Source organism: Phyllobates terribilis, unplaced genomic scaffold (assembly GCF_046119375.1).
Source record: "Phyllobates terribilis strain yellow unplaced genomic scaffold, ASM4611937v1 Scaffold_268__1_contigs__length_2594270, whole genome shotgun sequence".
In the NCBI taxonomy this organism is placed as follows: Eukaryota; Metazoa; Chordata; class Amphibia; order Anura; family Dendrobatidae; genus Phyllobates; species Phyllobates terribilis.
The window spans coordinates 1,783,841-1,796,229 of record NW_027363028.1 but is presented as its reverse complement, the minus strand read 5'-3'; the positions used below and the strand labels follow the sequence as shown (position 1 = coordinate 1,796,229).

At 41.6% G+C, this 12,389-nt stretch overlaps 1 protein-coding gene across 1 annotated transcript; it reads right to left on the bottom strand.

Moving 5' to 3' along the window:
* Nucleotides 1-2,938: 2,938 nt before the first annotated feature.
* On the bottom strand, nucleotides 2,939-12,055 carry LOC141219405 (gastrula zinc finger protein XlCGF66.1-like). The gene is made up of 5 exons (XM_073666124.1): nucleotides 11,241-12,055; nucleotides 3,681-3,888; nucleotides 3,372-3,551; nucleotides 3,165-3,288; nucleotides 2,939-3,081 (listed from the first exon to the last, which is right to left on the bottom strand). The coding sequence occupies exons 2-5, from the start codon at nucleotides 3,756-3,758 to the stop codon at nucleotides 2,939-2,941; spliced, it is 525 nt and encodes a 174-aa protein (XP_073522225.1). The 5' UTR covers nucleotides 3,759-3,888; nucleotides 11,241-12,055.
* Between the last annotated feature and the right edge of the window lie 334 nt (nucleotides 12,056-12,389).

Sequence of the window (12,389 nt, the reverse complement as noted above, 5' to 3'; positions counted from 1 at the left end):
AAAGGAAACAAATGGGTGCCCAGAAACAAGTCTTCCTTGACTAATTTAGGCTTCATACCAACTGAAGGTCTACAAATTAGTTTTAATGCTACTCCTAGTACGGCAGATGCTTTTAAACCGTCATTGTTGGAAAGATACATTCATAATCACTCATGGGTACATGCAAATCTGTTTATAAAAGGTACCAATGATACATGTTATAAAATATCTGGTAACATCCCTTGCAATGAATCTTCTGAATATAAGCCTAGTGATCCAACATGTGGCAATCCGGATATTGGATACTGTAGCCCCCTGGGACAAATGCCTTCATGGTGTATGTTATCAAATAACACAGTTTTTATCGATTTGGTACATAAATTAGTATTACTGCACTCTGCTTTATGGGATCTGCCATCAGCCACAAATTGGGTCTGTGGGAATAATGCGTATAAATGGCTCCTAGTCAGAGTAGGGGGGACTTGTACGTTGGCCCGGCTAACTCCAGCCATTTATCTTATTCCCCATAGTAAAGTAGATATGAGAACCATCCCTCTTCATACCATCTATAAATGTGCCAAGGACAACACTCCACGCCCATCAGTAAGACCTCATTTAGTACAAATGAGTATGCCCAATAAGATAGCCAGTACTGTCTTCCTCTACCCTATAGTAACACAAATGTGGGACAAATTAGTGGAAGTCACTGACTACTTAGATGACCAGATTTGGAGTGTGCTGGAAGTAATTAATACTACTGTTGAGGTGCAGAATCAACTTATTATAGAGGCTAATCAACATACTTTAGTGCTGGACTATTTGACAGCAGCTCAAGGAGGGATGTGTCAGGTTATAGGCCCAGCCTGTTGTCACTATATTGACCCCGGCTCTACCATATGGTTAAAGACTAAAATGGAAGACATTAGGAAACTCAGGGAAGAATATAACAAACATAACGAATTGACCAAAGACAGTTGGTGGTCTGATATGTTCTCCTTTTTAAATCCTGCTAATTGGTTTAAAGGGATTGGTGGATGGATTGTTGGAATATTACAAGGAGTGTTGCATATTGCTGCTTGCATCTTGTTAATATATGTCTTACTAAAACTAGTCTTTTATTGTATCCCATTTTGCATGAGGAAAACCTGCCAGTCATCAGAGAGCAAGGAGAATGCTGTTAACAGACATCCAGTGCTACTGTACACGGACCTCCCAGATGTGACCAGCATTGAGGACCTGGACGGCAAGGGAATGATGACCTTCACCCGCACGCCCCGACCAACCTCACGTCTGAAGATCAGAGCTTTATGATTATATCAACCAACAAGGGGGGATGGACATGCCGCGATAGCCTCGATTGGTAACAAGGGCACTAATTGAGTGAAGACCAATGTCCCTCAGGCTCAAAGCATGACCCTGGGAAAGCACCTCTAATGTTGATAATAACATAATTTTTAGGGGGGAAAATGTAAAGGACATATTGATATTCATGCTATAGCAACTCCATTTTGTCTGCTTGTTTTAAAATCATTTATTATCACTCCTTGCATAACATACATTCTTTCCTTCTTTTCTCTCGCCTCATCTTTCCCACACTAACTTTTCTCACAATAACATTTTGTATTTTGTCAGACATTCCGCTCCTGTTATCTAACTAGTTTAGGCCAGGATTGACCTTGTAAAATTCCATCGTGCTTCGAACTAATATGACCATATATGTGTTTCCGTAATAATTGTACTAACATTGGTCAGCCTGTAGTACTGTAGTATGACTGTAGGTGATTGGCTATTGATATGCTCAAAACAATATAAAATGCTAAGCAAAATAAACGGGATCAGAGATTCTTTGAATCCTCCCAATACAGAACATTGTTTTCGTATGGTTTTCTGTGGATTGCAATCAACATAATAATTTGACACTCACTTGGTCAACCGTGAAGGGTTATTGCCCTCCCTCAACAAATCCATGAAACCAGGGCTCGAGCCATGGCCACACATCTCCTGCAGACGTGAATAAATGTATATTACAGCCATCAGCCACGCACAGCTTAGAGATATATCATGGCACAGGTGTAATGTTTTCTGTATAGTTTATCACAATCTGGTTTGAAGTTAGTCGGTTTTAAAAGAAATTGAAAAGTCAGGATTAAGGGTAAATCACCTATTATTGTACAGAAATTCACACTTGGCCCTCACTGCACATTTAATATTTTCAATCATAAAAGTTAAGTTAGGTCAGGGAGACTGGACCTGGTCTTGTAGGGACCATATGAGCACATTCAGCAGCACAGAAGGGAGAGAAGGTAGATTCATCCAATAAGATATCAGGGATCTAGGAAGCCAACAGCATCATTACCCTCCGCTTTCTCTTACAGGCCCATCATAATATTTTTCTTCAAGTGATTTTCTCACTTGTCAGCACATTCTACATACGCTGTCATTTTACTTTGTAGTTTACAGATCTGGGCAGGTAACGGTCAGCATCTCCTAATCCCAGGGGGTAGGTGGATCCTCCAGGTTGTAAGTTCTATGGAAAAGGTCTTTCAATGTTCAAAGCCATTCAAACAGTTTTGGGTGGAAGAGAATGTTGTGGTCTAGAGGCAAAATGGTGATCACACGATTGTGATACGGCCGGACTACACCACTGATAAAGCAGCCACAGACGGTGACGGAGAAGAATCTGTGACTTCTCTGCATTTAGTGGTTACTACTCACCTGGGTAGTCATATGTAGGAATCTCCTCTTTACACCGCTCATCACCCCTCACATATGTCTCTGTAGTATTAATATGGGTCAGATCTTCACCCTGAAACAAATATTATAAAAGTCACAGACAGATGGAGAAGTCACATCTATGATCAGCTCTAATCCTGCCATCTCCACCGTTCTCATTACACAAGTATAAAACATATAATACTGGTGGATAAAACAAGACTGAGCACAAGACCTTCACAACCGTCTACACATCATAGGGGAGATCACATGACACCTTCTCTCCATCTACCTGATGATCCTGAGGAAAATTGGGATCTTCTTGTTTACAGTCCTGTGGAAGAAGAGGATGGGGACATCTCTCTGGTGTTGTCCTCTTACTGGATAGATCTGGAGGAAACACATACAGGGACTGAATTCATTCTTTACATACAGATAATTATAGGCCGTGTGTATTCAGTCCTGTCTATTACCTGGTGATGTGAGGGGCTGGGGAACCTCCATCATGACGTCCTTGTACAGATCTTTGTGTCCTTCTAAATACTCCCACTCCTCCATGGAGAAATAAACAGCGACATCCTGACACCTTATAGGAACCTGACACATACAATGATACCGTCATCCCCCCGATCCCTTCATAGCGTTACTGTATAATGTCCCAGCATTCCCAGCAGTGTCACCTCTCCAGTCAGCAGCTCAATCATCTTGTAGGTGAGTTCTAGGATCTTCTGGTCATTGATGTCCTCATGTATCAGGGGGTGAGGTGGAGGCTCTGTGATTGGGCTCAGGGATCTTCCCCATCCCTCAGACACAGGGTCCTGACAGCGCTCTCTGGAGGTCTTCTTCACTACTGTGTAATTCTGGTTATAGAGAGACACATTAATAAATCTCACTACAGACATTTCCAGAGTCCTCACCTCTCCAGTTCTGTCCATCTGTTATTCCCATAGATAAGAATGATGTAATGTGACGTCATCAGAATCTCTCACCTCTCCAGTAAGCCGGAAGAGGATCTCTAGGGTGAGGTGTAATATTTTCTCAGCCATCTTGTCTCTGTCCATATCCATCTTTGATGCGTAATTCAGGAAAATTCTCTTATATAGAAGATATTCACTAAGAGGATCCGATATTGTAGAGACCAGAATGAGAAGATGATGAGCCGATTTAACATCATAAAAATCCTGTGTAATACAGTTACTGGGAATAATAAGGGGAACACATGAAGAGATTATTGTACAGTATTTAGATTCCTTTACATCTACTAATAAAACCAACAGTGGTGTGAAAAAGTGTTCGCCCCTTTCCTGATTTCTTATTCTTTCACACTTAAATGTTTCAGATCACAAAAGAAATTTAAATATTAGACAAAGATAACACAAGTAAACACAAAATGCAGTTTTTAAATGAAGGTCTTTATTATTAAGGGAAAAAGAAATCCAAACCTACAGAGCCCTGTGTGAAAAAGTGATTGCCCCCCCAACTCCCCATTAAAACATAAATTAACTGTGGTTTATCACATCTTTGGGAAGCGGAGTTCAATTTCGCTAGCCATATAGAGGCCTGATTACTGCCACACTTGTTCTCAATCAAGGAATCACTTAAATAGAACCTGCCTAAAAAAGTAAAGTAGACTAAAAGATCCTCAAAAGCTAGCCATCATGCTGCGATCCAAAGAAATTCAGGAACAAATGAGAAACAAAGTAATTGGGATCTGTCAGTCTGGAAAAGGTTATAAAGCCATTTCTAAAGCTTTGACACGCCAGCGAACCACAGTGAGAGCCATTATTCACAAATAGCAAAAAACATGGAACAGTGGTGAATGTTCCCAGTAGTGGCCTGCCGATCAAAATTACCCCAAGAGTGCAGCGACGACTCATCCAAGAGCTCACAAAAGACCCCACAACAACATCCAAAAAACTACAGACCTCACTTGCCTCAGTTAAGGTCAATGTTCATGACTCCACCATAAGAAAGAGATTGGGCAAAAATGGAAACTCCCAGAACTGGAAGTTGACCCGACATCACCGATGTCCCAGTCTCAATGATTGACTGGGCTGTGGGCGAAGTTTCATCACTTCATAGCCCAGCATCTCGTGGGCTTGCGGCACTCTGTTAATGAAAGCAGTGAAGAGAGAGCGCACACGATGCTGGGCTGTGACATGTGGTGAAACGCTGCCCACAGCCCAGTCAATCAATTCCGGAACTTGACGTGAAGTCACCAGACATCAGAGGCAACTGCAGCCGGGGGTCACATGATGGTGCTAAGAGGACAACGATAGCGCCGCTCACAGGCACATTTGGAAACACAAGGTATTTGAAGAAAGCCTTATTTCCTAGGTTTAAATCCATCTGACAACTACACATTGCAGTGGATAACCTCTTTAATGTGACCATCTCTTAATGTTTTGATACACATGTCCAACTGTTCAATGTTTCAGTACTGTAAGATGGCCGCCGGACAGGTGTGACGTGCAGAAGTAGTGCTGTTGCTTTAAAAGCATTCAGCAACTATTAGAAGTAACAGAATCACAGGAGACAGGAAGTGTTGTGCTCCAGAAGCATCCAGCAACTAGAGGGGTTAACACAGTCACAGGAGAAGGGGAGTGTTTTAGAAAGCTCCAGGGGGATTGTGGGGAAGTTGTTTACTGTCTGTCCAGAGCCAAAGAGAAAGGTGGCTTATGATCTGTATCTCACAGAAGGCAAGAAAACAGAATTCAGGTCAGGAGGGAAGCTAAACACAGGTCAGATAGACTCCCTGAGCTAACAGTGTGGAGTATTGTCGACCAGGAAGATAAGGACTGGAAGGAATCCTGTCATAGGGATCGTCTCCCTCATCAAACCCCCCCCCCTCTCCATGCAGGATAAAGAATGCTGTGTACAATTGAGTCCTTGTGAAGGAAAAGCCTGTGGTTGTGTATGCATTTAAACTGTGCTGTACTGTGCTACAGGATAATAGACTGTGTACTGCTGTGCTGCAAAGAAGATTGTACTGTTATTACTGGAGCCTGTTGCTCAAAGAGACATGTACATTGCATTGGCCATGCCTCATTAAATGTTACTGTTCTACCGTTTATGAGGACTCTTTCAAATGTGTCTGGTCAGCAATTTAATCTGTCCTGTGCCTCAGAGAAGCTGCAGCCTATGGTCGCCCGGAATAACTGTTCCCCCAGAATTCCAACGAATTCATTTAATCGGTCTCGCCCCTATCTGAGCTTAGGCGGCGTGCATGTAACACAGGTGCTTGAGGGGAGATATATATCATCGAGGTTGGTAGCTTTGGTGATGTAAGCCTTGGAAAGCAGACTCAAGGACAGATAGTGCTGAGGGTTAATAGGGCATATCAGGGCCGAGTTTACGAGCAGTCAAAGAGTGGGGCTCACATAGTCCCAGCTGGGGGTGTGGTATGGCAGATAAAATGAAGACCAAGTGTCTCATTCAGTGTCTGTAACTGGAACTGTGGAGACCTCCAGGCTGTTTGCTAAAGGACACTGACCCGAGTAGGCGAACCCACAGCACTGTCTGAACTATTTACTTTCTGTTTTTCACTGTGTCGGAAAAGGGCGTCTTTTTGTTAGCTTATGCTGAGTGGTTTATGAAGTTCTAATAAACTAGCCTGGACATTTTAATGAAACTGGTGCCTTCCTCAACCGCAGCTGAGTGAGTAGAAACCCTACAGAACTTGTTGCACAACTTGCTGTTCTCTAACAAGGAGCTTAATGGCAAAATTCACAACAAGTGTTTGATCCATGAATCGCCCAAAAAATTTAGGCGTTAGAATTGAAGCAGGATGTTTTTAGATGAAAGTGGTCACTGAGCTTTGAGTGTCACAGAGTGTCATCATCAGCAGGTTGCAATAGAGATACAGAGAGAGTGGAAAAGTCACAGAAAGGCAGAGAAGTGGACATTCTTTGGCCACACTCCACACTGATGACTGCTTCATTGTGAACAATGCCTTTCGGAACTGGATGATGAACGCCACACAACTGGAGGCACCCAAGTGTCATGTCAGACCATTCGAAACAGTTTACATCAGTGTGGTCTGCTAGGGTACCTGACCACACCACCAGGCACAGGCGTCATCGACTTGCATGGACCAGGTAGCATCTACGCTGGACGAGGGAACAGTGGACTTCAGTGCTGTTCATTGGTTAAAATCGATTCATGCTGAGCAGAAATGATGGCTGTCAACGATGTTGGAGACATCAAAGAGAGTGCTATCCATCAGCGACTGTTGTCGCCAGTGAGGGTTTTGTTACAGTGTGGGCAAGTGTGTCTAGTCAATACAGAACTGCCCTACCAAACCAAACAGCCAAAGAATAGGTGGAAAAGATCTATAAATGCCCTAGCGTTTCCCTCTCTATCAGCACACCTACCTAACGTGGAGGTTGGCACCCTGTCCTGCGCAATGGCGCCCCCACTCATCGGCGGCGGTCCCTAACTATATGTCCCTATGACACCTCTATTTCAAAGAAAGGAGTTAAGGACATTTGCTTATTCAGGCCATTCGGGTGTACCGTTCTGAGGTTGAAAATCCAACGGGTCTACCTCTGTAAAATCGACCTATCCCAGTTACCTCCTTTCACCGGAGATGTAATTTTCTCGACCCCCATAAATAGGATCTTCCTTACATCCCCGTGATGCAGTAGGTTGATGTGATTAGCGACCAGTGTGTCTCTTTTATTCCATATATCTCGTATATGTTTCCCCACCTTCCTACGAAATTCTCTTCTTGTTTTTCAACATACGCCACCACACACTCACATGTGCCGTTATAGATGATGCCCTTAGTGCGACAATTTATGAAGTGCCGAATGGAGTACCTGATACCAGTAACATTGCTTCTGAACTCTGCCTGACTGGATCGATTCACACATCTTACATCTTACCCCACATGTGAAACACCCTTTGATTCCTCTGTCCAACCAAGTTGGGGTGGTTCTCAGCTGATACTGGCTACGCACTAGTCTATCCCTCAAAGATTTACCTTTTCGGTATGTGATTTGTGGGTAAGGTGTGATCTCATTATCCATGTCTGTGTCCATCTTTAATGCTCCTTTGGAGGATTGATCTAATCTCCTCCTCTCTATTGCAATATCTCATGACGAATCGTGTAGTTTCACTTTGATCGGGTTTTTTAAGGCCTCGTTGTATGCCTCCCTCAAGGCTATTTCGGGGTAACCTCTGTCTTTAAACCTTATCTTGAGGTCATCTGCCTGCTTCTTGAAGGACCGCAAGGTAGAGCAATTCTGGTGCATTCTTAAATATTGTCTCTTGGGGATTTCCCTCCTGAGGGGCGCCGGATGGTTGCTCTCCCACTTCAGGAGGGAATTTGTGGCCGCTTCTTTCCTAAGGGTCTTAGTGATAATTTCACCCTTGGAATTGATCTCAATTTTAATGTCCAAAAAGGCCAGGCTAGATGAATTCAACTCATACATAAAATGTAACCCAATATTGTTGACATTGAGTTTCTTGACAAAATCCTTGAACGTCTCCTCAGTGCCCTTCCAGATGACAAAGATATCATCAATGTAGCGGAGCCACATGATAATACTCTCCTCAGGGCACTGCGAAGTGTCACCAAAAACAATAGTTTCCTCCCACTAGCCCAGGAGCAGGTTGGCATACGATGGTGCACACGGACTGCCTATCGCGGTGCCACTGAGCTGGTGGAAGTACTCCTTATTGAATAAAAATAAATTTTTGATCAGGCAGAATTCCAGTGCTTTCATCACGGACTGTTTATGTCTCTCGTACTGTCACCCCCTGGTACTCAAATACCGCATCCAGAACGATCTGATCTATAAAACTGTCACACTAGTTAACCCCTTCAGTGAACAGTGTAAAAAATAAAAAAGGTGGCAAAAAACTATGGTTTTTCATGAAGCCGCCAAAAAAGTGAAATAAAACACCATCAAAAAGTTAAATTTAAATTAAAATTGTATCACAAAAAACATCATCTTGTCACGCAAAAAGCAAGCTGTAATACAGCTCCGTCAGCAGAGAAGAAAAAAAATATAGTTGTCAAAATATAGCAATGCAAAAATGATTAATTTTCTATAAAATTGTTATTATTGTGTAAAAGCGCCAAAACATAAAAATGATATAATTGTAGTATCGCTGTAATCATACTGAACAGAAGAATAAAGCTGCCTTTTAGCACACGCGGAACAAGATAAAAAAATCCAAACAATTGCTTGTTTTTGTTCATTCTGCCTCCCAAAAATCGGAATAGAAAGCGATCAAAAAATGTTATGTGCCCGAAAATGGTACCAATAAAAACATCAACTCGTCCTGCAAAAAGCAAGCCCTTAAATGACTCTGTAGGCAGAGATAATGAAAAATTATAGCTCTAAAAAAAAAAAGGATCTTTTAGTGTGTGACAGCAGCCAAACATAAAAAACAATATAAATCTGGTATCGCTGTAATCGCACCGACCCATAGAATAAAGTCGTCTAATCATTTATACCACATGAGGAATGGCATAAAAAATAAATAAAAACTATTCTTCACCTGCTGTTGATTTGTTCATTCTTCCTCCCAAAGATCGCAATAAGGCTTGGCGCACATTTATCCTGCACTCTACGCTGAGCGCTTACATCAGGGTTTCCGTGTAGATCTCTGAAATATGTGATTCAGATGGAACCCCCGGTGGAAGATTCCCTATAATAGGGCAGATTAAGACACTGTGGACTCAAGTCTGTCCTATGATTTGGCAGTGTCCATATTTTTAAGCGTGCATAAAAGCGCAATAGACCAAAGTTTTGTGTACTTCTGAAAAAAAGACAACGCTAAACACAGACGAGATGGAGTCCACAGTAACTCTGCTGCCTCATTATAGTGAATGGGTTTTATCTGAATCATGTCACTCAGAGATTTACAGTGGGGGGAAATAATTATTTGATCCCTTGCTGTTTTTGTAAGCTTGCCCACTGACAAAGACATGAACAGTCTATAATTTTAAGGGTAGGTTAATTTTAACATTGAGAGATAGAATATCCATAAAAAATCCAAGAAAATCACATTGTATAAATTAGCTAAATTTATTTGCATTTTGCAGTGAGAAATAAGTATTTGATCTCCTACAAACCATTATGAGTTCTGATTCCTACAGACCAGTTAGACGCTCCTAATCAACTCATTACCTGCATTAAAGACAGCTGTCTTATATAGTCACCTGAAAAAGACTACTATCCACAGACTTAATTAATCAGTCAGACTCTAACCTCTACAAAATGGGCAAGACCAAAGAGCTTTCTGAGGATGTCAGGGACAAGATTATAGACCTGCACAAAGCTGGAATGGGCTACAAAACCATAAGTAAGACGCTGGGTGAGAACGAGACAACTGTTGGTGCAATAGTAAGACAATGTAAGAAATACAAAATGACTGTCAATCGACATCGATCTGGGGCACCATGCAAAATCTCACCTCGTGGGGTATCCTTGATCATGAGGAAGGTGAGAGATCAGGCTATACACTACATGAGCTGGAACTTGTTAATGATCTCAAGGCACCTGGGACTACAGTCACCAAGAAAACCATTTGTAACAGATTACACCTTAAAGGTTTAAAATCCTGCAGTGCCCTCAAGGTCCCCCTGCTCAGCAAGGCACATGTGCAGGCTTGTCTGAATTTTGTCAATGAACACCTGGATGATTCTGTGAGTTATTGGGATAAGGTGCTATGGTCAGATGAGACAAAAATTGAGTTCTTTGGCATTAACTCAACTCGCCATGTTTGGAGGAAGAAGAAGAATGAGTAAAACCCTAAGAACATCGTCCCAACCGTGAAGCATGGTGGGGGAAACATTATAGTTTGAGGGTGCTTTTCTGCAAAGGGGACAAGATGACTTCACCTTACTGAAAGGAAGATAGATAGGTTCATGTCCCATAGAAAACTTATGGAGGGAGTTGAAGCTCTGAGTTGCCAAGCAACAGCCTCAAAATCTTAATGATTTAGAGATGACCTGCAAAGAGGAGTGGACCAAAATTCCTCCTGACATGTGCGCAAACCTCATCATCAACTACAAACAAAGTCTGACTGCTGTGCTTGCCAACAAGGGTTTTTCACCAAGTATTAAGTGTTGTTTGCCAGAGGGATCAAATACTTATTTCTCACTGCCAAATGCAAAAAAATATCTAATTTATACAATGTGATTTTCTTGATTTTTTTGTATATTCCATTTCTTAATGTTAAAATTAACCTACCCTTAAAATTATAGACTGTTCATGTCTTTGTCAGTGGGCAAACTTGCAAAAACAGCAAGGGATCAAATAATTATTTCCCCCACTGTAGATGGAAACCCCAATGTAAGTGCTCAGCGTAGAGCGCAGGATAAATGTGATCGAAAATGTTATGTAAAATGTTTTCAAAAAATGCTTCAATTCAATCTACAAAAAATGCAAGTCCCCGCTCAGGTGCGTCTTCTGTCAATGGAAATATATGGGGCTTCCACGTTACTGGTAGTACAAAGACTCTGCAAAAGCCTGTGCTAAACAATTATAGATGGCTCTGTAGGAGTTATTAATATACCTGAATACATTGTGTACCTCTTGTTACCCTATCACAGCACTAGTTGTATTTTGTCGACTTGGATTTAGTCTCTACCAACCATATATGTGGTGGCGGCTCTAGAGGTGGAGGTTAATCGCCTCCAAGATTTCGTCCGAATATCCCTCATCCTATGAAATTCTGTGCCTCAACACGTCCGATTATCCACCACACTTTTATCCTTCAGATGGAACCTGAAAATACATCTCTTTAAACAAGCTTACAGTCTGCCATGACCTTGCTTGCTGCCACCTCAACAACACCGGAGCTACTGCAATCCCCCAACCTACTGTCTCCTTCCCCATCATCCAGTAAAATGTAAGCCCACAAGGGCAGGGTCCTCTTCCCCCTGTACCAGTCTATCATTGTTAGTTTGTTTACTGTAAGTGATATCTGTATTTTGTATGTAACCCCTCCTTATGTACAGCACCATGGAATCAATGGAGCTATATAAATAATAATAATAATAATTTTGTATTTGTGTAGCATAACCTTAGCAACTAGCCGTGATGGATTTTGAATGAGACCAAATATCTTTATTTCTGGAGTCTTCATAAGATTCCATATGGTCCCACTCGGGGGAGACATTAAAAAATGAACTGACCCTACTAACAGATATGTGGTGCTCATACATGCACTATGCACTTTATATTTATATGTATGAAGTAATCATATAGTTAGTGTTTATTAGATATTTCTCCATATGGATCTATATATGTATTTTCACATCTGGCATAAACTATAAGTAAAACTTTTTTACCTGTTACTTGTTCATTTGCAGCAGATTTCCCTTTTTTAATTCTGGTTTTGTTTTTAATTGTTGTATTTTTAATATATGTTCAATAACATAATTATTATAGTTTGTTGTATGGGAGTTGTTCGTCTTCGGCTTATTATAACATTATGTGAAGCACCTGTGTGTTCCAGGTGCTCACCACAAAACTAGATAAATTCCTTGAGGGGTCTATCTTCAAAAATGGTGTCCCTTGTGGGGGGTTGCCACTGTATAGGCACATGGGGTACGTTCTCGATTCCAGCCATTTTTACATACAAAAAGTCAAGTGGACTCCTTCCCTTCTGAGCCCTGCCGTACATCCAAACAGTAGTTTCTCTACCACAAATGGGATATTGGCTTACTCAGGAAAAAT

What these genes read in the sequence shown, in the direction of transcription:
- LOC141219405 (XM_073666124.1), bottom strand. Translation starts at nt 3,758, where the DNA reads ATGGATATGGACAGAGACAAGATGGCTGAGAAAATATTACACCTCACC. An exon ending in TTGAGCTGCTGACTGGAGAG is followed by an intron (nt 3,289 to 3,371) that starts GTGACACTGCTG and finishes TGTATGTGTCAG; the next exon opens with GTTCCTATAAGGTGTCAGGA. An exon ending in CCAGCCCCTCACATCACCAG is followed by an intron (nt 3,082 to 3,164) that starts GTAATAGACAGG and finishes TGTTTCCTCCAG; the next exon opens with ATCTATCCAGTAAGAGGACA.